Source organism: Ambystoma mexicanum, chromosome 14 (genome assembly GCF_040938575.1).
Source record: "Ambystoma mexicanum isolate Mex_15411 chromosome 14, UKY_AmexF1_1, whole genome shotgun sequence".
Taxonomy (NCBI): domain Eukaryota; kingdom Metazoa; phylum Chordata; class Amphibia; order Caudata; family Ambystomatidae; genus Ambystoma; species Ambystoma mexicanum.
The window spans coordinates 538,946,740-538,973,639 of NC_090940.1; the positions used below are offsets into that span (position 1 = coordinate 538,946,740).

General features: G+C 45.3%; 1 protein-coding gene across 22 annotated transcripts in view; it reads right to left on the reverse strand.

The window, feature by feature from the left end:
• Positions 1-26,900, reverse strand: part of EVL (Enah/Vasp-like) — a 965,108-nt gene that overhangs the window by 12,335 nt on the left and 925,873 nt on the right. For all 22 annotated transcript variants that reach the window (XM_069637816.1, XM_069637808.1, XM_069637813.1 and 19 more), the window contains one exon: positions 21,557-21,614. In XM_069637816.1, the coding sequence (XP_069493917.1) occupies positions 21,557-21,614 (58 nt within the window). The remainder of the gene's footprint in view (positions 1-21,556; positions 21,615-26,900) is intronic.

Here is a 26,900-nt window from a genome sequence, read left to right on the forward strand (position 1 = left end):
AGTATAAGACCCCGTCGCTAGAGAAATTACTCGTGAATTAATTTCGGGGAAAAGGAAAAGGTCTAAGGGATCCATGAAATACCCTAATTTTTTGGGCAAGGGAAGATTTGAGAAGTGGGAAAAACTAAATACCCAAAAAGAATCCAATATATGAGACCTTGGAGGAAATATAATCTCATAAAACATCAGAATGAGCTCTGGAGACCCTTTCTACAGAAAACAAAATCCCAGAAACCTATCATTATTCAGAGGGAATAAGAAGGGGCAAGCAAATATTAGTATGATATGATAGTTTATTAATATAGCGCCTATACACAATGTGTTTCAAAACGATTCACGGCAAGGGAGGGAACTAGGGAAAATACAATGACATTCTTACATGCCATGAACAACAAGAATGTGAAATTAACTATCATACTTGGCCTGATGACATTTCAGATAGTGCAAGAGCTAAAACACAGATAGGAAGGAAATGGGAAACAGACAGGCGACTACCGTGCTAGGCCTGATGACATTTCTGGTAGAGCCGGAGATTAACAAGGGAGGAGGGAGGAGAAAAGAGGGAGAAGAACAAAACAAGCGACTATCGTACTAGGCCTGATAACATTTCAGATAGTGCTGGAGGGGGATGACAAGTAAAGGGTGGGGGAGAGGAGACAAACATTTGTTGCTATCATACTAGGTCGAGTCACAATTCTGATAGAGTAAGTGCACAGAAAAAAGTAAAGGAGGGTTGGAAGAGAGAGGGAGAGAAGGAGAAAACAGAATAAAACAGAAAGAAAAGGGAAGAGATGAGAACCCCAAACTGGGAGATGCAAGAGGAAACCTATATTAGCCAGAAGGGCCAAAGCCAAGAGGATGGTCATGTCACAAAACATTTTTATAGCCCCTTCAATAAGAGGATCAACCTCTAGTTTATAGAAGCCTTTCAGGTTGAACAATGTTTATTTTATGGAAAGTGGGTCCATGCTATGGAAATTTGCCCTGACAGCCCAGAGGAAGAGCTAATGGCAGCCCAGAATAGGCAAAGGAAGATGGAGAGAGAAAGAGGTGAGAGATATCTTGAATCCATCTCCTTTACAAGCCCTAATCAACTGGGAAAGGGTTGAAAGTGCCAACAGCGACAGTCCCAGTTATATGATGGAATGCTTGGACCAAGCATAGGTGTTACACCATGGAATATCCAGGCGAAACACAACAGTTCAAACAGCATAGGGGAAGGGTATGTGAGAAACCTGAGGGTATTCTCCTGGCCACACCTCAAGAATCCCTTATTCAGGTGGGCAGAGCTGGCACCCTCAAATCCCAAACCTGGGGGCAGATGAGTGAGGGAGCATCACCTGGATGAGGGAACCCAAGGCTGTGCTCGGGGAAGAGCCCCAGCTGAGGCATGGTATCAAGCCAGGGAGGAGGGCGAAGTCCCACTTTGTCCCATGCTTCAAACGTGGGGAAGGGAGACCCAGCCATACCGTCCTGACTCATCGTTTTGTTAACAGTTGTTTCTTTTCTGTTGAACATTACCCCACACTATTTTGTAATTTAGTTGTAAGGATTGGCAATAGTTTTCTCCTTAGTCTAGGCCCTTTTTATTTGACAAGATGCCACTAGGACTGCCTTATTATTTGATGGTCATAGCTTGCTCCCATCTTAGATTTAGGTTTAGATTAGGTGTTTATCTCACCAATTACAATTTCAATAAACACTGTTGAACTGTGATCACTTGTCTGTCTTTACTGTTGCCACCATGAGTTCCTTACAGCCTACTCAATCATGGGCTTTTGTATGCCCAAAGATGTTAAACGCCCTCAAAATTCACAATTTACCACCCTAAGGTCCCCTTTATATACAGTGGGAGGTAGACTGGTGGGACAATTGTTCTCTCAACTTGGGGAATTGCCTTTACAGGATTTTATGTAGCGGGTTGGAGGATAGCCTACTGTAAGGGTTTGGAACTCAAGGGGAGATCAACAAAAGCAAAACCGTGCAAGGGTGGAGGATTAATGTAAAGTTTGTTCAAGAGCCTACTCTAAAGTACAAAAGGTCCAAAATCCATCTCTACCCTGTTTGATATTATTCAAAACAGATAACCAACTAGGACAGTGTAAAGCAAATCTCAGTGTCTCAAACATGTGTCCTAGCACTCTTATTCTACACACCTCACAAGCGCCAACCTCCTGTTCGACAGGCAGCGAATGTCACATTACCAACTTTAGATGAAAATAAGGCATAGTGGACATTGCAAGCAATAGAATAGATTAAAGAAAAGACAAACGAAATACCAAGAATCTTCTTGTGGCTGGGGTTGTCACTCAAGCATGTAGTGAAAATTATTTTTTGTGTATAACCATTTTCAATAAATCTGAATGGTTATTCTTCAACAACACAAATCAGGCAACCTGGAAAAGTGTCAATAGCCAGTACATGTACATGTTTTGATCTATACAGTATCCTCAGGTGGCCAAGCAGTAAGACGTTTTTCCTCCGTTGTACCGCGGTTGCCCTTTCAGTAAACGCATTAAGCAGTAGATTAGGACAGTGTGAAAACAAGCTACTGCCATCCTTTCTCTAATTTGTTTTGGGAGGGAGGCAATGAGCATATCTTGATGATAATGTAAGCAATATTAATATGGCCTTCGAAATTTATGCCAGCTTCTCCCAGTACTGAAAACCTCCTGTAAGGGGTGTGGGAAGAGCTGGGGGAGTAGGACTTTCCAAAGTATCTTTGGACTCTAATCACATACAGTCAGATCCCTGTACTAGTTGACTTAGCAAGTGGGGTTTTTAAGAAAGCCACTGCTCACTGACTCTTCTCCTGAATTTCCCAAATTATCTTGCAGGCTGCAAAGATGGGCACAGCACCTGTTTCTTCAAGGAATTAGGCCTTATAGATACTATAGACGTGTGCAGAGCTTCAACAGTCTCCACACATTTTGCAAACACAACTCTTGCATTACAGTATCTCTTCTGGCCAGAACACTTGCTTTGTTATAATATACTGCTAGGCCATCGGTTCAGTGTTCGGAATTCTAGTGCAAAGAGGTAAATTCAGGGAATTTAGCCAGTACGGATATGTCCACTGATTGGACATATACACGGATCTATATTTTTGCATTTGTTTGTTGGAGGGGTTACAAAAGTGGTTCCCGATTGGTACTAAAAGTATTACCCTTAGGAAAACCATGATGTGTATATTTTAGACACCCCATGAACATTAATGGCCGGCCTTGGAATGACAATGCGTTAACTGTAGTTTGTCAATGATCGTAAAAATACGGTATGTAGGGAGCCTGACTGAGGAAGTGAGTGCATTCAGCGCTATCTGGTTTTCTTAAAGTTTACTTTAGCTTCTGGGGGGTTTGCAGGCAGCATGTAATATTGACATGGTGTAAACCAATGTAGTAGTTAACTGGGATTGATCTATCAATAGTGAATCACTAGTGTTTTACCCGACAATATTACTTTCAAACATAGTAAAGTAATTTCAGTGAATTTGTAATATCTTCATAACCCAAAAACATGCTCCTTGCGCTAAGCTTAGTATTTATGTGAGGGGAAGATTATTCTTCCTGCCTTTCACACGCTGTATAGAACAAGATTTAAGTGAAGTATTGGTTGTGGTGGGTATTTTTCCATGGCTAACTCACACCGAGCATGTGAATTTATCTGATAAACTTCCATCACATGTGCCTTTTGCTGTCGTTCAGCACTGAGGTCAAGACATCAGCTCATGTCTTAGAATAAACCAGTGCTGGAGTCCCCCGTTGCCATTTATTAAAGCTGTTGATTTTAGGTAAGAGTCAGATAGTACCTTTCAGGGCTGGTACGAAGGTTGCCTCGCTCAATGCAGGATCTTTGCCCACCCGTTTTAGGGGGAGCCAGTTCTCTCGTTCTCTCTCTTTCTCTCACACACGTTAGTTCCTCTAAAAAGGAGTCCAGTTCTCAAACTTGCATTCTCGTAATACCAGAAAAAGTAATCCCTTTTTTTATTTGTATTATTGTATTGATATAGTTGAAAAGAAAATACAAATTCAAAAGACATTTTTTTCATCATTACAGATACATTTAACATAGAAAACATATTATATCTTAGAAAATTTTCAAATGCTGAAGAGAAGATGAAAAGTATATCCTGAAGGATAAGATAAAATAGACTGATTCAATCTAAATTAAGTAGTAACAGGAAATTAACAATCACAATTCTAACACAAGTTTGCTGACAGCTAAATAGTCTATCCCAAAAGGATTCACATGTCAAGATTGAGTGATCACAGAAAAGGTGTTGTAGATACAATTTTTGTTTCTCCTGCAGAGCTGGACAATAGGCAAGCAAATGTTTCAAGGTTTCATGCTTTCCCGAATCATGACAAAATCTGCATATGTTTCTAGATTTAGTAATGATTCTACGATTTGCCTGCACATCATTTGTTAACCACAAGTTCAGTCGGAACCTTAAAAAATAGATTCCTGTACCTGAAATTGCTTAGAATCAAATAGTTCAGTTTGAAATTAACAGTGAGTCATACACAGTTCTCTTGTCCAAATCCAATCACATTGCCAGTTTTTGTTTGGCCCTGGTGGGATTGGTTAATAAGAGCTCACTAGATATATCCGCTGCGGCCATAAGATCTGTTACTTTCCATCTCCAAGTTGCCATAAATGTGTGTTCAGTGGAGTTGACATACGCAGATAGGGCATTCAGCAAAGAGTCTGGGTTTGAAGCTGATAAACACTTCCTATACTGGGAACACCGTTTCCATGCATATGAGCTCTTTAAGGATAGTGAGCCCAATTCATGCCTCACAATACACATTGGTTGACTCTGAGGCAGTGATAAGACTTGTTTCCAAAAGGAGCCTTCTAGGCGCAACCAAAAGGATTCAGGCCGCCAAGCTCATATGTAATGATTTGGGGTACCTTCTGGCTGTAGAATGTAAGTAGAGGGAGAGTAGAAAATCTACCACATTTTGCATGTATAATGCGAGCTTGGCTACAGCCATACACATTATAACCTTTAGTTCTAAAAGATAGGGATACATGATTGTTGGTATTTAGACCCAAGTATCGATACTCGTTAACCACTTGCAAGCGCTTCAAATGTAAATGCCAGGTGTAGGAACATTTATTGATTTGATGTTTAGAAGCACATATTAAAACTTTGGTCTTGTCAAGATGTATTGTAAGTAGATTCAATTCAACGTATTATCCTAATGTAGTTAGCAGTTCCTGCAATCACTTTGGAGTTTTAGCTAAGAGGACAAGGTCATCAGCATAAAACAACCAAGGCACAGTTTGTTGGCCAAGTTTAGGAGAATCGGAAATTATCTTAGTGAAATGGTGTCTCATGTCCGATATCAAGAAATTGAATAGCGCAGACGCCAATATGCAGCCTTGCTTGAGGCCTCTAAAGGTGGGATGGGGGCTGAGAGTTTGCCATCTAAGGTCAAGCGCACTTGAATGGTTGCATCAGTGTGCAATTGCAAAATTCAAGCTTGAATGTGCGCAGGGCAAGCAGCATTTACCAGCTTTGCTCTCAACAGGTCTCTGGAGACAGAGTCGAAGGTAGTTTTAAAATCTAAGAAGGCCATATAGACTGGTTGTTTCGTTTGAAGCTCATGCATTTTAATTGCATTCATGGTCTGTAGGTTAACCGCTGTGCCTAAGCCTGGAACAAATCCTGTCTGAAATGGATCATGAAGATTCTGCGATCGCATCCAGATGTTGAAATCTCTTAAAATTAGATGGGCAAACAATTTGCCTGGGGCGTCAAGCAGAGTAATGGTTCAGTCATTCCCTGGCAATCGGAGAACTATTTTTTTTTATAGATGAGGACAATAATCAATTTATGCCATGAAGGTGGAATTTGTCGGCATTCTAGAGCGCTGGTGAAGATGGTATAAATAATTGTGGCCCAGGGTTCAGTGTGCAGTTTAAGCATATAATAACTGAGGCCATTAACACCTACTGGAACCCAAAAGCCCAGGTGGACAGGAAATTCCTGAGCAAGATTAAATCATTCATTGATGAGGTGACCATAGGAAACGACATTGCTTACACACTGATATGTGGCAACCTCAACCCCACATGCGTAAACAAGGGCATTTAAAGTGGAATTGACCAAAGCAGCCACGTGAAAGAGACCGAAACTCAGGAGGTAAATCAGCAGGCGCAGCCCAAAGAGGAAGGCAGTGGACAAAACTCATGAACTCGAGAGATCTCCACAATTTACAATCAGTGAAGACCTCCAAAAAGCCCTTTAACCCCTCCTGGGAATACGAGGGCCAAGTGGCCACACTGGACCACATCTATGTCTCCAGAAGTTTATCTCAAATAACAATGTCAGTTCCAATAAAGAGAACAGTCAAGAGTGACCGCAATTTGTTGGTCACCTCATAGGCAGTACCACCAACTTTGAGGAGAAAAGAAATGGAACTCAGTCGAAACCGCAGCACGCTATTAAGGTTAACAAGCACTTCCATAAAACGAAGTGCAGAACAATACTACATGGCAAAGCAGGGAAACGACAGTCTTCTAGGATTGGCAAAAGTCGACTATCGTCCCCTCCTTCTCCCATACCACCAACCGTGGCGCAAACCAAATTTCAACTCAATTCAACACTTACATAAAAAGAACTCTCTCTTGGTTGCTAAAAGGAGAGACGTGTGTCAAAAAATAAGATGAGTGAAAACTATTCCAACCTCAGAAAATAAGAAGATAGCTAAACAATCGGCAAAGGCCTACAAAAACTGGATAAAATCCTATAAAATCTCTCTATATCAAGAAGATTTGGAAAGTATGCTCAGAACCATCTGTGAGAAACAATCTAAAGATTTCTGAACGTTAATAGCCTCATCGGCCAATGCAACCCGCGAAGCACTCCTAAACAACATAGGGGAAACAAGATGGGTGACCTGGGTGACCTACTTTACAGTGCTTTTTCAAAAACCCTCGAATGACCCAATCCGACACTGTCCGCCAAAAACAAATCCATGGAACATAGAGTATGATAGCGATTCGATCTTGAGAAAAATCGTGAAACTAAAAAACTCGAGAGCGCCCCGACCTGACGGGATTACAAACACAGACCTGAAAAAAAAATCTTGAAGATTGGGCATAGCTCATTTCGGAGATAATGAGCACCTCCGTGCAATCTCAATCAATTCCAGAACCATGGAGAACCGCTAACGTCGTCCCGATCTACAAAAAGGGCGACAAAGGGAATCCAGGAAATTATCGTCCAAAAGCCCTGTTGGACGTGCTTGGAATACTGTTTGGGTCCTTATTACTGGACAAATTTAAAGATTGGGCTCAGTCCTCGGAGTGCATGGGCCCCTTCCAATCCGGTTTCGTGAAAAACCTGGGAACCCAAGCAAACATCATGCTATTAAGTACACTAAAAGCGAAAATACCGGAGGGAAGCCAGAGAGAGTTCCTGTTCTTTGTAGACCTAACCCAAGCGTTTGATTGGTTTAACCCCTTAAGTGCCACCAACGAGCCGGCTCGTCGGTGGCAAGCGCTCCAGGTTGCCACCGACGAGCCGGCTCGTCGGTTTAGGCACTCTGTTTTGCTCGATCCCTGCAAAGCAGGGATCGAGCAAAACTGTAATCCAACCCCCGGGCTATGTGAGGGGGGGGTCCCCCCTCACTGCCAGGGGGCTGGATTACCTTCAGTTTCACGTCAGCGTGCGTAACGCACGTCGGCGTGAAACTGAAAGTAAATTCCCCACACCAGCCATTTTCGGGGGAAGAGGATGCTATGGGGAAGAGAGAAGGTAAGAGACCTTGTTCCGCCTCGATCTCCGGCTGTATTTCAAGCCAGAGATCGAGGCGGGTATCGATACCCATTTTGTGGCATTGCTGCCCGCGGATCGGGCGCAGGGCGCGCAATCCGTGGGCAGCAATGCCACCGGATCAATACAGATCCATTTGTGACGCGGGGGGAGTGGGGGGATGCTTACTAGGTAAGCGGCTCCCTTCTCCCCGTGGCCCCAAAGCATAGGGCCACAGCGCCAGAGACCCCTGGGGGCAGATGATCACTGCCCCCAGGGGTGAACAATTTAAAAAATAAAAATAAAATAAAACCGAGGGACGTGGGAGGGGGTTTGGGGCCCTGGGGCCCACTAGACCGCCAGGGATATGACAAAAAGTGGTGTCCCTGGAAAGGGGAGGTTCTCCCCTTTCCAAGGACACCACTGATATGGCGCATTGCTGGTCATGGATCAGTGCAGAGCGCTGATCCGTGACCAGTAACCCACTGGACCACCATTGATTTGTTTGTGAGTGTTGGGGGGGGGGGGCTGCTTCAAGTAAGCAGCCCCTCCCGCCCCCTAGCCCCCAAAGCACGGGGGCACATGCACATGAACCCTGACAGGCCCCCCACTAGAGGGGACAGTAGGGTTTGGGCACCCTGGGGGCAGATTGGCACACTAATGTGGCCATCTGCGCCAAGCAAAGTTGGGTAAACAAAGAAAATAATACAAAATAGTAGGCTGCTTTTTAGGGGGGCTGAGGGGGCACCCTACATTGCCGGCAAATGTTCTACTGTAACGGGGGATGGCCCCCCACCCCAAATGGTGGGCCCCACCTCATGCATCCCTCCTTGGGGTCAGATGCCCCTTCCTAGGAGCAGATATCTGCCCACAGGGAAGGTTGAATGAGGTGGGGCCCTCCATTTGGGGTGGGAGGGGGGGGTGAGTGCCACCCCCTGTTACAGTATAACATTTGCTGCCAATTTAGGGTGGCCCTCAGCCCCCCTAAAAAGCAGCCTACGATTTTGTATTATTTTCTTTGTTTACCCAACTTTGCTTGGCGCAGATGAGCACATTAGTGTGCCAATCTGCCCCCAGGGTGCCCAAACCCTAATGCCCCATGCATTTGGGGGCCTGCCCCACCTTTTGTGGTGGCCCTCTCCTCACCCACCCCAAATGGAGGGGGGGTGTACCTCACGCGGCTGTTTTAGGAGACCCAGGGAGGCCTGCATGAGGTGCCTCTGCCACCCATTTGGGGTGAGGGGGCCCCCAAAAATCGTGGGACAGGCCCCCCAATGGGTGGGGCAGTAAGGTTTGGGTACCCCGGGGCCAGATTGGCACACCAATGTGCCCCTCTGCACCAAGGCAAGTTTTGTAAACAAAGAAAAAAATGGAAAATGGTGGAACGCTTTTTAGGGGGGCTGTGGGGCACCCCAAAGGGTCTGGGAAGTTTCTAATGGGATGGGGCATTGACCCCCTTCACCCCCCAGCCGCAATGGAGTGGGTGCCATGTCATGCAGCCCTCCCTGGGACCAGATATCTGCTCCTAGGAACGGACGCCTGAGCCCAGGGAGGAGTGCAGGACAGCACCTCTTTTGGAAAATGCATGGGGTTCCCCGTTTTCCTTGCTGGCTTCGACACCCTAGGCCCAAATCTGTAGGTTGCCCACATGAACAAAATGGGCAGTGGCGAAAGGCTTGGGGTTACCAGTGGGTTACCCTTTTCCTTTTGCGCCCCCGGTAGGTGCACCCACACATGTGAGGTACCGTTTTCATCGGGACACCTGTGGGAATGCGGGACGGTAGGCCATGTGTTGTTGGGGCGTGTTTCGATGGGTGAGCCGAGCGGAAAATGCGTTTTTTCCCCACATTTCGGACTTTGCGGGGGTGTCTGGGTAATACATTCTGGGGCGATGTGCGCAAATCATACCTCTGCGGATTCCCACGGGTGTCCTCTTTTCGGAAATGCATGGGGTTCCCCGTTTTCCTTCGTGGCTTGGACATCCGAGGCCCATATCTGTATGTTGTGCCGGTCGGCAGAGAGTCTGAAATTCCGGTCTGAAAACAGGCTTGGGGTTACTTGTGTTTTAGGCTTTCCCCATGGCGGCCAGGTAGGTGCACCCACACATGTGAGGTACCGTTTTCATTGGGACACCTGTGGGAACGCGGGACGGTAGGCCATGTGTTGTTGGGGGCGTGTTTCGCTGGGTGAGCCGAGCGAAATGTGTGGAAAATGCGTTTATTTTCCCACATTTCGGACTTTGCAGGGCTGTCTGGGTAATACATTCTGGGATGATTTGCGCAAATCATACCTCTGCGGATTCCCACGGGTGTCTTCTTTTCGGAAATGCATGGGGGTCCCTGTTTTTCTTGGTGGCTGCAACACCCCAGGCCTAAATCTGTAGGTTGGCTCCCCAAACCCTTTGGTGGGGATAGCAGTGGTTTAGCCTTATTCCTTCGCGCCCAGGTAGGTGCACCCACACATGTGAGGTACCGTTTTCATCGGGACACCTGTGGGAACGCGGGACGGTAGGCCATGTGTTGTTGGGGGCGTGTTTCGATGGGTGAGCCGAGCGAAATGTGCGAAAAATGCATTTTTTTCCCACATTTCGGACTTTGCGGGGGTGTCTGGGTAATAAATTCTGGGGCGATTTGGGCATATCATACCTCTGCGGATTCCCATGGGTGTCCTCTTTTCAGAAATGCATGGGGTTCCCTGTTTTCCCTGGTGGCTTGGACACCCGAGGCCCATATCTGTATGTTGTGCCAGTCGGCAGAGCGTCTCAAATTCCGGTTTGAAAACAGATTTGGTGTTACTTGTGTTTTAGGCTTTCCCCTTGGCGGCCAGGTAGGTGCACCCACACATGTGAGGTACCGTTTTCATCGGGACACCTGTGGAAACGCGGGACGGTAGGCCATGTGTTGTGTTTGTTTGGTTTTCATAACGTTTTGGCCCATTTGCTGGTGGCCTTTGTCACACAACCCTTTCGTTTCTCAAATGTGACCTACATTTAGTCGCTGATTTAGGCACCATACACTTTTGTAACCTGCACAAGTCACCTACCCTTGAAAAGGTCTGCCTGTGCTCTTTCAAAAAATGTATGCTTGCCGTTCCTCACCACATTGGTTTTCCCGATTTACACATGCTAAGTGCATCTATTCAGGCCGTGAGCGTAAAACTCCTGTGTACCATGGCTCAGTGTTTGGCTTGTGGTATTGCTTGTTTTATAAAACACTACAAAAAATGTGTGCTCTCCTAACTGCAAGAGTCGGGGGAATGTAGCGGAGCAAAGCTTTTCTCCAAATTCATAGAAGCCATTGCCTTACCAAGCCAACCATGTCCAACACATACCTTTTTTTCAGTCATTTTCCCGCTTTTCCCCCAATCTATGGCAGTTTCCCCTACCTAGTTGTTGCCTGACCTACGCAAATCGCCCCTTCTGAAACTTGGAATTTTGTCTACTTTTCAGAAATACTTGCCTTTCTGTCCTCCAATTCGGCTTTCCTACCCTTTTCTTCCATTCTGTCCATGCATGTCCAATTGGCAAAAATGGCCAAAATCGCCTACCTCTCACAAAACGGTTGATAACCACATCAAAATATTTTTTTTTCGTTTCCACTCAACCTGTTCATGAAAGCCAGGAAATTGGGGAATTCAGCACAGCAAACCATTCGTTCCTAGCTCTTACAAGGAAAAAAACCACTGGCTTCTTTGTACATCATTTTATTGGCATTTTTTGAAAAAACCCAAACTTTTCGGCCTCTTTGCTTATTTTCTCTCACCCCCCTACAGCAACCTAGGATTCCTGGGTGGCGTTACGACCGCCTACATGTGGGAAAAAAAGGAGCCAAATTTGGCCGAGATACATCATGTAACAAAAAAGTTACAAGCCACTGAATGGCCACATACCGAAATCGCCAAAAAAGGCCCTGGCACTGGGGAGAAATACCCATGGGGTTAATCGGGGAAAAAATGTGGTCGAAACTCACAACTTGGAAGTGCCCCTCCTCGATCCTGGACCCCATAAAGGAGATTTATACAGCAACATCAATGCTATTGCTTCTCCATGGCGTTGGACAACTCCAACATAATTGCGAACTCAAGAGGCGTCAAACAAGGATGCCCACTGGCTCCGGCTTTGTATAATGCATACATGGGCGACTTTATGGTCAACGAAAATTCTATAAGATAATTTCTGCCGAAGATAGGAAACGAGAAAGTCAGCCGCATACTATATGCAAATGACATTATTTTACTTGACCAGACCGTTATCGGCCTTCAGTGCAAACTTGATGGCCTGCAAGCATATCTGAACGAGAACGACCTGGAACTTCCCATCGCCAAAACCAAAATCATGATCCTTGAGAGAACTAAGCGCAATGAAAAATCCCAATGGTTCATCGTGGGGGAAAAACTAGAGAAAGTCACGTGTTTCAAATACCTGGGCATCACACTAAACAGCAGTCGCCGGTATGAGAGCAATGCAGGAAACTCTCTGTGAAAAAACAAAGAGCCTAGCATCCCAAACAAAGGTACTGGACAGAAAATGTGGCCGCTTCTCGCTGAAACCGGCAATCAACTTCTATAAAGCCAAAGTTATACCTTCAATCATCTATGGAGCGGAAGCAATAACCTCAATCCCGGAAAAGATCTGGATAAAACTTGAGGGATACTTTTGGCGGAAAGTCCTAAACCTACCACCCTCCACACCAATGGCAGCTATTAGGAGAGAACTGTGTCTGGTGTCACTCAAGGCCTGTGTTGATCTAACCGGACTGATGAGGTTTAGAAAGATTTGAGAGCCCTGTCAAAAACTCTGACATCATCTACACTGAAATGAACAGAGGCAAAAACAAAATGCTGTCCCAGTGGGCGAAAAAGAACCAAAGGCTACTGCAAGAGATTGGAAGCTCGGAAGAGGAAATCAAAAATAATCCCACAAAAACAAAAGATTGATTAAAGGCGCGGTACTGGATCCAAACATTGGAGGCTGCCTCTAAAAATAAACTAACCAAACATCTCCCAATCAATACACGAAGAGTGAACATAACACTAGAATACCTGACAACATTTCCAGACAGAAAGCTCAGAACAACGTTCTTAAGAGCACGCCTAAACTTACTGAGAACCAATGAGATCTTGGCAGTAAGAGGAAACACAAACCATCATACCTGTCGATTCTGTAACTGCATGAACACAGTGGAAACAATAAAACACTTGCTTCTGTCGTGTCCAGGAACTACTCCTAATAGACTAACGCCCATGGGACACCTCTTCAAAGACCCCCGTATCTGCGAGGAGGAATCCTGGTGGAATCGCCTGATGAACGGCAAAAGCACCAAATCTGTGATTGCAGTCGCACAATTCTTCCAGAGTTTAGGCTTCGATTTGATGGGGGCAAACTAACTAATTTCAGAAACAGAAGACAAATGGCTGAGCGCTTCAACGCGGCGCTGGATGACCACAACCTTGACAAACTCTTAACTTAATTTAATTAACAGGAATAGTAATGAGAAAGTAGGATTCTTATTTTTACATATCTTGCAAAAATTGTTAAAAAAACAATTGAGTCAAGTAATACAAAAATATAAAAATTACTGAGGCCATCAGGCCTCGGAGCTCTAGAAGAGCTCTCTTTTAGAAAGACGGTAAACAGTTTTCTCATCATGTAGCTCAGGATCGTATACATGTGTTTATAATATGGCCTAGAAAAAGATGAAATTTGTAATCTGATCATCTGTACAGCAGCAATATAGAGGCCAGCAGAGTATATTCGCTCCGGATGTAACATGTCGCTTGGGTTCTCCATTTGTAAGTTTAGATTGCTCAATAAAATTTGGAGTCCATCTAAATCGGTGTCTACCACCAGATATAGTCAATGCTGGATTATAAAATTGATGCTGAGAAAGAGCTACAGGAGGAGACCAGGACCATGAATAAGAGTAACAGCTTATGTGCAAGGTGTTTTTGGGACTTAACTTGAAAGTCATCAATTAATGTAAATGGATCACAATCAGTATGGACATAGTCAATGATTGCCTCATTCCTTCTCCCGGTATTACGAGGAGGAGTTGTTCCATTGATAGGATAAGTTGTCGTTCATCCATCAAGGACAACCAACGACTTAGAAGGTTTGCATTTTGTGTGAGGCCTTTAGATAGACAATTCATGTTGAGGTCACCAGCTAATATTGTACGATCTATCGAGTGATCATTTAAAATTAGAACTAACATGTGTTCAAGATCGTGCAAAAACAGATCATCTTCTATACCAATGTGGTTCCCGTAGATGTTAATTAATGCTGTTAAAAGGAGTCTTGATTCTTACTTAACTGTATGAACATATTTGGGGAAGCTCAAGTTTGAAGTTGGAAACTTGATGTAGCCTTCACTGGTACAAGAAGACCTGCCATAGGGTCTGTTTGCTGAAAGTAGAGCGAGGCTATATTTGTCTCAGATAGGAGGTTCAAGCGACCAGACCTCTTGTAAAGCAAGGATGTCGTAGGAATTAAGCCGGTTTGAGGCAGTTGACAAAAGATGTTTATAGCCTCTTGTGCTCCAACAAGCCAAACTACAGGTGGAGGAGTATGCATCCTTCGGTTGTTAATTTTGATTCAAATGTCGAAATAGGGATTGATTTGAAACGGGTTCCACTTGACGAAGTGTCTCGAAAGCTCCTTGAGAGCAGGTTAGACAAAGTGTCTCAAAAGCTCCTTCAGAGCAGGTTAGTTTTAAGGGAATGAGTGTTAGGCTCACCATGTCTCTGCAGGAACGCATAGAGGCCTCGGCACAGCTGGAGGAGGCTGCACTGGGGACCTGTGTTCTTTTCCTTGGGACAGCTCCTAGAACAAGGGTATGAAGATTGTTATGTTCTGTCAAGATCCTTCACCTCCCACCACACCTTTTCCCCGTGCCCTTAGGACCCTTCCCAGAAGTTCTTGAAGGTAAGCTCTCCGTCCTGCCTTCTTAGCAGGGGCGTAATGTCCATGCTTCTGAGTTGTGCTTCTGTGTTGGCAAACCACTTACTTCACTGGTTAGTTTAGTTACCAAGCCCAGGCTGGCTGCAGCGTTGGTTTTGAGTGTGTAGCAGTCTTTATTGTTCATTAAAGTTCTTGCTCTTTGTTTGTGCCAGCTTAGCACATGCGCGGGTGGTGGCAGTCCTTGCATGCTGCTGGTGTCTCCTTAGCACGTGTGTGGGCAGCGGCAGTCCTTGCGCTGCGTTGATGCCCCTCAGCACGTGTGTTTGTGTGCGGGCGGTGATGGTCGAGGCTGCACGGTGATCTTGTGAAGAAACTTGCACTTAGCGTAAGTATAGTACTGTCTGTAGCTGTTTACAGTTGCGCTGTTTTCAGTTAATTTGTTTGATGCCCGACTTACTTTTTTTTCTTCTTGCGGGTATCAGCTGAGTCAGGAAAGCAGATTCTGGTGCAGCGGATGCAGAGCGACGGTGGAAAGCTGAGCCAGAGCGGCAAACGACGGGAGTTCGTTGTAAACCAGGAAAACTGAAGAGAGACCTCAGGTAAGTGAAATGCTGTTGTGCCGATGTCGCATGTGTTGATCTCAATGACTAATTGTCTCTTTTCTTCTGTTTGCAGATGCTGGAGCTGACACGGTGAGCGTTATGCAGCCTCAGGCAGAATATCGCAAAGCAAAGTTGCATGCGTGGGTGTTACTTATATAGCCAGCCACACCCAGAAGCAGGCCTGCATGTGGGGAATCATGATAGTTCATTTCTCCGCCATATTGGGGAAAACAGGAAGCATCTTAATTCTAACTACTTAACCCTATGATCAACAATGAGCTTGGCGCCAGATGCGCCAAGACAGGGTCCAGTTGGCCCTTTTCCTTACCCATTGTGGTTTAATTATACTGTCCCCGTGGTTCTCCCCTTTGAGTGACGATTTGTTCTCCCCATGATGGTAACAGGGGGCCCATGAGTGAATGCGTGTTTGCAGGTCAGGATTGGTGGTTGTGACAATGGGTCGAGAATTCGTGTTTGCCAACCCGACATTCTCGTTTGCAGATTCAGATGAAGGAAATGTATGTGACAAGGGTTGTTGCGTAAGTAAGAATCCTAGGCCAAAGAGAGCTTCTCGCACTCGCCATATGATGTTGAGTACAATACCTGATTGCATCCACAGTCTCACAATGGATAAGCCGTTGTCATTTATAAACTCAACCTGCGCTATATTGGAAGAGCAAAGATCTTCTAGCAGTGGAATGTTGAAGATGTTCAAGACGCCAGTTCTATTTAAGGGCCATCCCTGCATTGGAGAGTTAAATTGTAGTGAGTACTGGTGGTACATGTATCATTTTTAAACTTGAGAGCAGGAGCACTATGGATTGTTCTTGATGGCTGAGACCACTTTACGGATTCAAGTTGAGGAGACCGCACTTCAGAATTGCTTACTGCAGTATGTTTCTGCAACAGTTTACTAGCGTTCCAAACCTCTGAAGCTGAATCAATTGGTCTAGTCTGGGGGAGAGCGACAAACAGAGCAATTGACTTGGCAATTTCGGATCGCCTTTCTTCCAGGGTTAGGAAATTATCCTTACAGGAAAGTGGGAATACATGAGATGATTCACTGGGTACTGTAGAGGATAGTTTGAAAGGCTGGTGCATGGTTTGGAATTTGTTTACTATCGTGAAGTTCCATCCCTTGTAGTAGGTCGTCTAATAGTTTATATTGTAAATTGGACGAACCAGCCTAATGAGATGTAAGATCATTTTGCTTTTTCGCGCATCTTTCTTCAACCGAGCTAAAGTTTAAGTCTTGTATGGGCAAGACTTTGAGGGATGTAGTTGGAACCGAGGGCAGAGATGACAGAGCAAAGCCTGCCACCAATAAGAAATCTGCTGGAGTGCTTAGATCAACTGTTGGCAAGCTATCACTACAACACTCAATAGGTAGTTCGGCAACAATTTCAGAAGTGGAATTGTTGTTTGAGAGTCTGGAGATCGATTTAACAGATGTCTCTGAAAAATAAAAGACACGAATGTCTGCTATTAGAGACTGTGATCGAAGTTGTGTAGAGGAGCTGCTGCTCCGGGTTAAATTCAAAGTCTGGATTACCCGTTTGGTAGTGCGCTTCGACTGATCTAGCCATTTTGAAACTTCCTTGGCTGGAAGTTCAAAAGTATGTTTTGCAAAAATATATGTAACAGCCTAGCAACCTTTCAGTAGAATTTACAAACAACGATAGCAACAAAAACCAGAAAAGGGCACTCACTAGGAAAACAACCAAACAACGAAACAGCCCTTGACACAAGCACTTCCCACAAAAGTGTGCACTCTGTTAATATGGGGATTTTGGGGGAAGTGGGCGGAGCCAAGATGTTTTAAGCAATGTAGCTTCAAATACAACAGTATACAAGTTGGCAGGAGTTTCCTCTGCCCTGCAGCTATACGGGGATCCTGTGCGGCGTGAGAGAGTATTTAAGCCTGGTGAGGTCCCAAAGTTGCAGCAGAGGGTAGCTACACAGGGATTCCAAAGTTAATACGTGTTGTTGGCTACTGAATCCTCCAAGGTGTTCAACTCGAGCAGATTCATCAAATTTGGGAGCAGAGATTATCTCGTATCCTCTGTGTCTGCACCCCAAACCATCGGTACTTGTTCCTAGGTTTTCTCGGGCCGTATAAAGGGAGAACTGTTCATGCTACCAACGCCTACGTGAAAGATGCTTGGGAAGGCTTCAACTCCATGGTACCTCTGTTGGCACTGCTACCATAGCATTCTTCCACCCCAGCACCCTCTCCTGGGTGTACGAACGTGGGCAAGAGGGAACCTAAGTAAGGAGAGAAGAACAAAAGGCTCTTCAGAGTTGAAAGGTTATTTCTTCCGTGGTACCAGCACATCTTCATCCCATTTGGTTGGAGACAGAGACAGATGCTCTAAAGAGTACAGCTGGGTGCCACCCCTTTGCTCTTCAGAACCCTCCGAATCCTGGCAAAACCCGAAAGTGTGTTCTCTAAATGACCTTGTTTTTGAAAAGTGCTTTTCATGCACCGGGTCACTGCTTGATTGTTATGGCGCTTCCGGCTCATGGATCATAACTTTCAATGCGTCATACATTTCTGCCAGTATCTGTTTTTGATGCTGTTGGAAATGCATTAGGCTTCTAGGGAATCTGCCAGCTTTATGCGCCTGCCAAAAGATTGTGGGTTCCACAGACGCCCTGGCCTGTACATGCATCCCGCCATGGTGGTTAGCAATTATGATTGTTGGCACTGTGATGCGCAAGCATGCAGCAAAACTCGGCTCTCACCAGATATTCATGCATTGCTTGCACTTAGTGGTGCAATAAATGAAAATTGTAGGGAAAGTACTACGTTAACCGAAGTGCACATATTTGTGGTCCCCTCTGTGCAACTTGCACAGACGTGATAAATTACGCCCCAAATCATTTGCATTATGGAGCAAGCATCTTTCACTTGCTCCATAATGCAGATAGTTCCAAATATGCAGTGTTGACATTTGCAAAGAATCCAAAGATATTTTGATTCTTTGCAAAGGCAGGTGTCCCTAAGGGCCCTGAACCGTGTTGTGCATGGGCTAATGCTGGGAGCATCAGGTATCCAGATGCTGTGCCCAGCACTGCTTAGAGCATTGAGGAGAACTAAAGGTCAGTGACGTGACATCAAGACCGGTATTTTGTTCAGCGGACATTGAAAAATGCTGTCGTGTTGAACATAATCAAAGCCTATTGACCCCCTTCAATCTGGCTGTAGGGTTGGGTCAAACACTTGGTTAGACTGATTCCAAAACTGGGATAGAGGGGGTGAAGGCACCTGACCATGCCTGCCATCAATGTAACCTTTGCTGACAACATCACCGCTGCAGATTCGGAGGCATGCCAAGTGTTAAAGTGTTTATGCAAGTGTGTGTTTGCATGAATTTATGCATGTGAGTGAGAGTATGAGGGGCATGCATGAGTGTGTTTATGTAGTATGCATGTGTGCGGGGGACCTTTGGGTACGAGTCATTGCATGTGTATATTTGCTGGTTGGCAGAGACCTGCAGTGCTGTGCTCCCATTAACACCCTTCCCGCCCTGGCCTTACCATGAGCATTAAACTGTGTTCTTGTAGTATCGATGCTAACCTATATTGGACACAGCCAGCATGAAAATGCTTTACAATGGCAAAACAGAGACATATTGGCTACAGTCCGCATAAAACATGTTCTTACAGTTGGCAATACTGCCATATGTTAGACACAAACATAACTCAAATCTGTTATTTCAATGATAATAGTATCATTAGTGGGGCACAGGCAGCATTAACATGTTTACAGTGGCATTCCTGCTATGTATTCAGCACAGTCGGCATGAATGGGCCTTTTTACAGAGGCATCCTGGCATATATGGACACAGCCAGCATGTCACTTTCTTCTTCCAGTGACGTGCAGATATATATTGGGCACAGACAGCATTGAAAGGTTGTTTCAGTGGCAACACCGAAATATGTTGTGAAACACTGGCGAGAGAACTATGTGTTTTGCAGGGAAAATGTTGAATGCAACGTTGATTATATTGTTTTTTTCTTTAGACACAGCCAGTATCATTATGCGGTGCAAAATGCCCTCTGTAATGCCGGTGACCTGGTATCTTTTAAGCTTTTCATGTCTTGCCTTACAGAACAGACAAAGTTGGAGGACTGCTTTTTAAAATTGGGGTTGTCTGAAATTTGGGCTGTAAAATGGGATGCGTCAAAACATGCATTTAAGCATACTTTTGGTCTCAGCTACACAATGTTTAGGGCCTGCTCGCTGCGTTCACTGATGCCAACTCTGGACCAACATTTTAGTCTTTACACTTGTTGCAGAGTTTGCACAGCCGAGAAATCCCAGTACTAATGCATGCTTTTTCAGTTCCCTCAGATCTTTGAGGCCCTGGAATTTGATGCTTAACAGTCATACGATGATCTCCCAGCGCAGTGATTTAGTACACCAGTGAGAGGATTATAGTTTTCTCCACCAAGATGATCTCCAAACCTGGAGGAATATTAAACTACAGATCTTAATCTTCCTCTGTCACAGAATTCTGCAACCTGTGGCAAATGCCCATGTGCAGGTCCTCCTGTACCCCCACAATACACACTGCAGTGGCACCAAGGGAACCTGTGGAGTCATTTGGCCTAATGCAGGGTACAGCAACTTGAGGGGGGCGGGAGGGGGTTGGAGCTTTTTATATTTGCATTGACTCCCCCCACAATCCCTCACCATACACTAAGCTGGTTACAGCTGAAGAAGGTTATGGCCGAAAATATCTAGAGAACTAATGACTGCCAGCTCCTTTACCGGAAATGAGACCTTTCTTTATAAGCTTTCTCTTCCTAGGCCACAATGCAATTTTGCACTTAACACTTTCACGCCTAGACAGTCTTTGCACACTGTTTTCATAAGTTATTTGCCCTATGCTGATGTGATGCTTGTTTTTGTAGTATTGTGCTTCACCTCGCCCTTGGCACTAAACTGTTTCTGATATGTTAGACCTAATGTTCCCGGTCCCACTGTCCTCTCCCATTTACCACCTTTTCCCGTCCTTTCTGCTTGCTTTGCAACAAAGCGACTTTGTTCGTGGCTAGTGGTTATAGCACAACAACATCATTAAAAAAAGGTGATCCCAAGCAAACTGACTCGATGCCTAACACGGGCCAGGTAGTGGGGTACTATCAAAACGAAGGCCATGTAGTAGTGTGTGTAAATGTGGAGCCCAGAGGACACAGTGTGGCTTTGCAGGAGCACATGTGGGAAGGCAAGCTTTGTGGGTCGAGGTGCATTGTGATCTGCAATCACCTACACTGGTCCCCACTACCATGGTTGGCAGTTATGGAAAGGGGGCTGGGATGAGGGTGCAATGCATAAACACAAAGTGGATATCTGTCTTGCTGCTAGACTCCTCCTGTGCCACTTATCCTTCCGTCTTATTGTTATCATTCCGATTTTAAATGTTATATTACATTAAAACAAAACATTAATTTCAATGAAACATCTTGAAAGGAGGGCCCTACCATATACCTAGCATACTGTATTATTTATATTATCGAAATATTACCTGTAAATATTAAAAATATACTGATAATTGTACTACTAATGTTGCTAGTAACAATAATACTATTCTAGATGGTGTTAAGTAATAATGAAAATAACTTGAACGTCTATATTACTTAACATCGCACAACAAGCCGCACACATTTCACAACAGTACAACAACACATAAGCCGGACCAACAGCACACGCGGACTGACACCGATCCAATACCCGCACCAAAGCTCAGCACCCGGTGTATACCGAGTTGAAGCTGCCAACAGAACACCACTCCTCTCACTATCCTACTCCCTCTTCACCTTACTAACCCATCCCACCTTATCCTTTACAGATCCGCCAGAGCGCCTGGGGACCAATTCTGTTGGTGACGGTGCGCGGTACAAATACCTTTAACATTGCACTGAACCTGGCTTAATTGTTAAAACAAGAGTTCTGATCAGTTACAATTATGCTATTCACAGTTTTAGTGAACAAAAATAGCTTTAAAAGCAAAAGCATTAAAATAAAACCAAACTTGAAAGAAAAAAAAAAGTTTACAAAAAGAATCAAAACAACAAAAAAGCTTTTCTCCATTCTGTAGTTCTTCATTGCGGGCTCTTTGTGATTGGAAATATAATATTAAATAAACAAGTTCCCATACTAGAAGTAAGAGGCCCACTTAGTAGCCCGTTTAATTTACACATCACACCAAGCTTATTTTGGTTTAAGTGGGACTGATTTGCTATTATTCGGAGTCATTTACATAAGAAAATGTATACACGTACCATCGATGATCTCTTCTTTCACTTTGTGCAGTTCTCTTACAACTTCCTCCAGGATTTCCTGCAAAGATAAAACGGAAAATAGTTAATAACTCTGTGGCATTTAATTGACAATAACAAGGAAAAAAAGACATCTATGTGGTTTTTAAAATGTGTTCAAGAGGTGGCTTGGCTATAAGAGCATAAAAACTGTAAAATGCATATCCAACACCGGTACAGACTGGTTGTGTGCAAGGTTTGTGCAGAACTTAAGTAAAACTACAGCTAGGTAGTGTTACATGTCCAATATTCCTTTATCCACTCTTCTATTCCGGAGTTTGTTTCCAGCTCTAGAAAGGATTCTCGGCTGTTTTAGGTTGTTGCATCTGTACCCCAGCTACACCCCCAGAACATCACATCTTGACCATTCTTTCTCCGCCAGAAGTTCAAGCCAGCTTCGCGCTACCTAAACATATCCCTTTGGTAGTGTTAAAAAAATGTCCTTATCTACCGGTATGCTTGGACGGGCATTTCGACCCCTGCTTAACACTCAGAACACCATTATCAAAAGCAGAGGTCTGGAACCTTTGGCTCGCTAGATATTTTTCGACTACAACTGCCAGCATCTCTCACCATTGACTGAAGACTGGTGGCAGCTGTAGTCCAAAATGTCTGGAGAGCCAAATGTTGCCAACCCTAGACCTCGAGGTTATTCACATACACCCATAGGTGGAGCATAGCATGTGCATGAGATGCTATATACCTCACAAAGGTTATTCTCTACTATGATTAAACCGTGCATTAGATGTGATGCTAATAAAAAGTCATGACTTGTCCAAATCAGGAGCTATGTTTGAGGCAGGTTAATGTTTGAATGTCTAATAATTGTGTTGTTGTAGGACATAAAACATACACGTATGGTGGTTTCGCCTGTATGTAATAACATGCAGTTAACATGTGTATTGTACAAGATAGCCCATTACATGTTCAATATCCTATAGCGGACTGTCAACAAAGGGAGGAGGACCCCACTTGTGACTGACTGTTCAGAACAGAGGGATTATAATGCGCTTCATGCAGCAGTGTGCTTACACGTTGCCCTGGGATTGATGGTGTGCTGGTGGGTTCCATAGCTTGTTCTGTGCACACTGTGGTATTGTATGCATTGCCGGTTCTGGGCATAGATGATGGGTGCCTTTACGGTAGTCCTATAATTGAACTGAACAGATGACAATTGAACATTGGTCAATCTGAAATCAGACTCTAAGAACAATATATGCAACAAACCCCAAGGCAGGGGCTTGATTACCCTGTAATGTCCCGGGGCCCAAGTTGCAGACTTCAATGAATCAAGGGTCTTAATGCGGTCCCTGAGGTCGTTTCGAGCTGGTAGAGCTCCCCCGCCAAAGGGTTTATAGCAGTTTGTATCCAGAGACCCCTATTGAGGTGAGAAGGAGTCACGGATGATAAAAGATGAGGCAGCTGTGTGAGGAGTCGGGTCATTCAGGAAGATGCAGATACTTCATGATAAAGAAATGGCACTGGCGAAACAAACAAAATGACGAGGTCACAGAGTGGAAACAAGGCAGAATGCTGGATTGAAGGAGGCTAGCGGAAGAGAGACTTATTTTAGCGCTCAACTGGGGTGCAGGCAGGAAAGAGCTTGTGAACATGGGTGAGCAGATTGGGGCTCAGGTAAAGCACAGGATGGGCAATAGTCGGGCGGAGTTGACGTCCGGCAATGTCACAAGAAGTATTTGTGAGCCTTGTCATCAGTTAAGGCCTGCCAGCAATGGGAATGTCTGTATATGATAGGGAGGAAAGTAATATCAAGTACTGCGCCTCAGATGCTACGTTTTATTAAAAAAAAAAAAACACATCCCTACAGAAAGTGTAGAACGAGTCCGAAAAAATTAGCTATTTCATGAGGCAAACGCTTTATTGAATTTAGACACAAACAGAAGTGAATACAAAGCCCTACTCCAATTACATTTGAGAACACGTACATTACATACAAGTACACACACATAACAAAATAACAATTCAAGGTTCTGAATTCAATGGTCCAAATATAATATACCTGTGGTGGAAAACACCATATAGAAGAGTCATATAATAATGTATCTTGTTTGTAACCAATTAGTCAATGCTATGGAAAACCCGAAGTCCCTCACAAAAGTGTTTCCCTTAGTACTCAACAATTTTTCATTTTTTTTGGCGCATATTCGTTAAAAAAAACCCTAAATTTCATCTACATGCACAATCTGCAAATCCTCTTCAGGGGTATAAGCAGTTTAGGGACCACACTCTGTGTGTAATTCGAAGTTGAGCTGGATGCTTGGTTCTGGGATATTTTGTTTGTAGGTGACAATCTAATTCTGTTTGACGGAACCCCAGAGTTTCAGTTGGGGCAAAAGAAATTCTGGCAGAGCCTCTGGCTGAAGACGTAAAGTTTGAAGACAGTATTAAGTGAAAGCAGTTAAATAGAATTGGAGGGCCAGCTTTACCTCAAATTACTCTACCTTTCCTGTGCCCTCCCAAACAGTCTGTACGGCTCTGGCCTCTGCTAAAACTCAGGACATCCTGTCCTCTAGCTCCACTTCCTCTCCCTCTCTTGGCACCCCTTTGGCCATCTCTCCCTCTCCTCCTCCTCCCTGACAACAGCTGACAAGGTTTCTAGACAAGTCCGATCTATGAAAGTGTCGTCCAAACAGGTGCTCCCCTGCTCCTCCAGAACCACCAAGGACCATATTGACACCCTCTGACACTCTCGCTCCAGCCTTGGCCGATTTCTGTTATCACTCTCTCACCACTGGAACTTTCCCCTCTCCCCTCAAGCACTCCCTTGTGCACCACTTGTCAAGAAGCCATCTGCCGAGCCTACCTGTCCAGCTAACTATCACCCGATCTCTATCACCCCTTTCCTGGCCAAACTCCTGTAAAAGATTGCCATCTCCCAGCTTACTCTCTACACTGAATCTGTTGGTTGTCTCCATGACCATCAGTCTGGCTTCAGAGCTGCCAGAGGCACAGGAACTGCTCTCCTGAACACCCGTGAAGATCTGCTCTCTAACCTGGATTCTAGCATTCCTTCTGTCCCCATCCTCCTTGAAATGTCCTCTGCTTTTGACAGGGTCAACCACGCCATCCTCATCAGTCGGCTCTGAGAACCTGGGCATCATGGATCAGACCCTGGAGTGGTTGACCTCCCTCTTCGACTGGCCCTCCCAGGTCCAACTTGGTTCCTTTCTCTCCACCACCTCTCTCTCCACCTGTGGCCTTCCCCAGGGCTCTATCCTCTCACCTTGGTTTTTCACCCACTACTTGGCCCCTTTGGCCCACCTGATCCCTACCTTCTCTAACTCTCAGTGTTCTGCGGATGACACTCCGCTTTCCTCCAGGCTCTCCTCAGCCTCCTTTCCTCTCTCACTTATTCCTGACTGTCTATCCACGATTCAGGATTGGTGCACTTCCAACGATCTCTGCCTTAATGCCAGTAAGACGGAGATCCTTCTCACTGGGATCCCTGATCCGCTTTCCTTTTCTCTGTCTGGCCGCCCTCCTTGGGCCCTCTTCCATCACCTTCCTGTGAGGCTAAAAACCTTGGTGTCATCTTCGACTCCACTCCCAATACCAGCTGCACCTCCTCAAAAATACTCTTCCTTTCACACCTTCCCCCAGAAGCTCACTGGCTATCTCTATACTGGACTACTGCAACAGCCTCTTTCTCAAGCTGCCTACCTCTACTCTGCCCTCAGCAACTAGTTCAGAATAGGGCCCGCACTACATCCAACGCTCTGCTTCCAAAATACCTTCCTTCTCAAGCCCTTCGTTCAGCTACCTCCAACTCTTTACGGGTTTGATGCTACTCCAGGCAGAGAGAGGGTGGTAGATCTCTCCCTCCTCTGTAGGTGCCTCCCTCTGGAAGGGCCTCCCTGCCCTCTCAGACTTGAGCCGGACCACCTGAAGTTATGGAAGCAGCTCAAAACGTTCTGTCAGGGTGATCTCGCGAGGGCCGGCAGAGCCGTCCGTGGACCTCGGGGGCTAGGGAGGCCCCAACTCCTCCCACGCCCCAAAAGGAGTATGAGGCACACACAAGAGCAAAGTAATTACTGCTGTTTATTATAGTAACGGCAGGGATCGTTCTCAGTCCGTATGCATCCGGGGAGACGCTCTCGTTCTTAGTGGGGCTCGCAGGCCCTTTTTCCCGTAGTATGATGCGCTGCTCGCATCACCTGTGAAAAACCGTCACAAAACCTATCACCACTTCGGGTTGGCTCCCCGAGTGGTAGGGTTAGTATAGATGATTATATGGAGAAATGTTAGTGGATAAGGACAGGTTAGGTGGCACACTTGGGTTATCCCTAACACTTGCTACAATAAATTGGTTACACAGGGACCCTTGGTGATTGGCTACCCGAAATTGTTAGGAACACCCCTAGAAGTCTTTGGAAACACTGGAAGATTCACCATCATCGGCGCACCCAGTGGAATCCAAGATGGCGCCTGTTGGATCACGTTTCCACTACCTAACGGTACAGGTCTAGTTCTCGCACTCAGTTTCCACGTGACCACTCCTACTTATACACAGGAATTCTAACACACTCTGCGTTGCTACTCGCTCCCGTGTATGCATTGCTTCCTAACCCTTGGTTCTGTGCTCTCCAGCACTCCTTTCCCTCGCATTTTCATTTTCCTTCTTCAGTTCAGCTTTGCCGACCCTGGCATTGCGGCGCCTTTTTTCCCCGCTCGGCTTTTGCCGTATTAGCTGCTCGCAGCGCCTGTCCTCAGCTTGGCGCCTACCAAGCTTTGGCAGTTCGCCGCTTCCTTTTCCACACGGCTTGCCGTGTTAGCTGCTGCTAGCCATTCTCGGCATCTTCTTCTCCGCTCCGGCGCCTGCCACTCCTGTGCTCGCAGCTTCTGTTGCACTTACCTCTCTCTGCTTCTTTCCGCCGTTGGCTTCTCCCTCCCGCGGCTCCTCTCCTCCTGCTGTCATTTTGTTTCTTTCTCCTCTCTTACCTCAGGAGTCTCGTCTCTCGAAGTGACAGTTCGCTTCTCCCGACACTGTTGGGGGTTTTCCCCAGCTCCTTACCTTGGATTATTCATATTCCGCATCCAGTCTTCAATTGAACATCAAGCTCACTATTCTACTCTTCATTGATCCTGCGGACTACCATTCTACACAATCGGAACCTGTCTGATTCTGGGTTTTCTTCCCCACGAGGGTTTCCCAGGAGGGTGGCCCCCTAGGTGCACAGAGTACTACTCACGGTCTCTGGACTCCTGGGGGGACGTCTCTCTCTTCTCTACAAACATCCGGATAAGAACCGAAGATTCGTGAGTACCATTCTTGGCATAAATAGAAGGC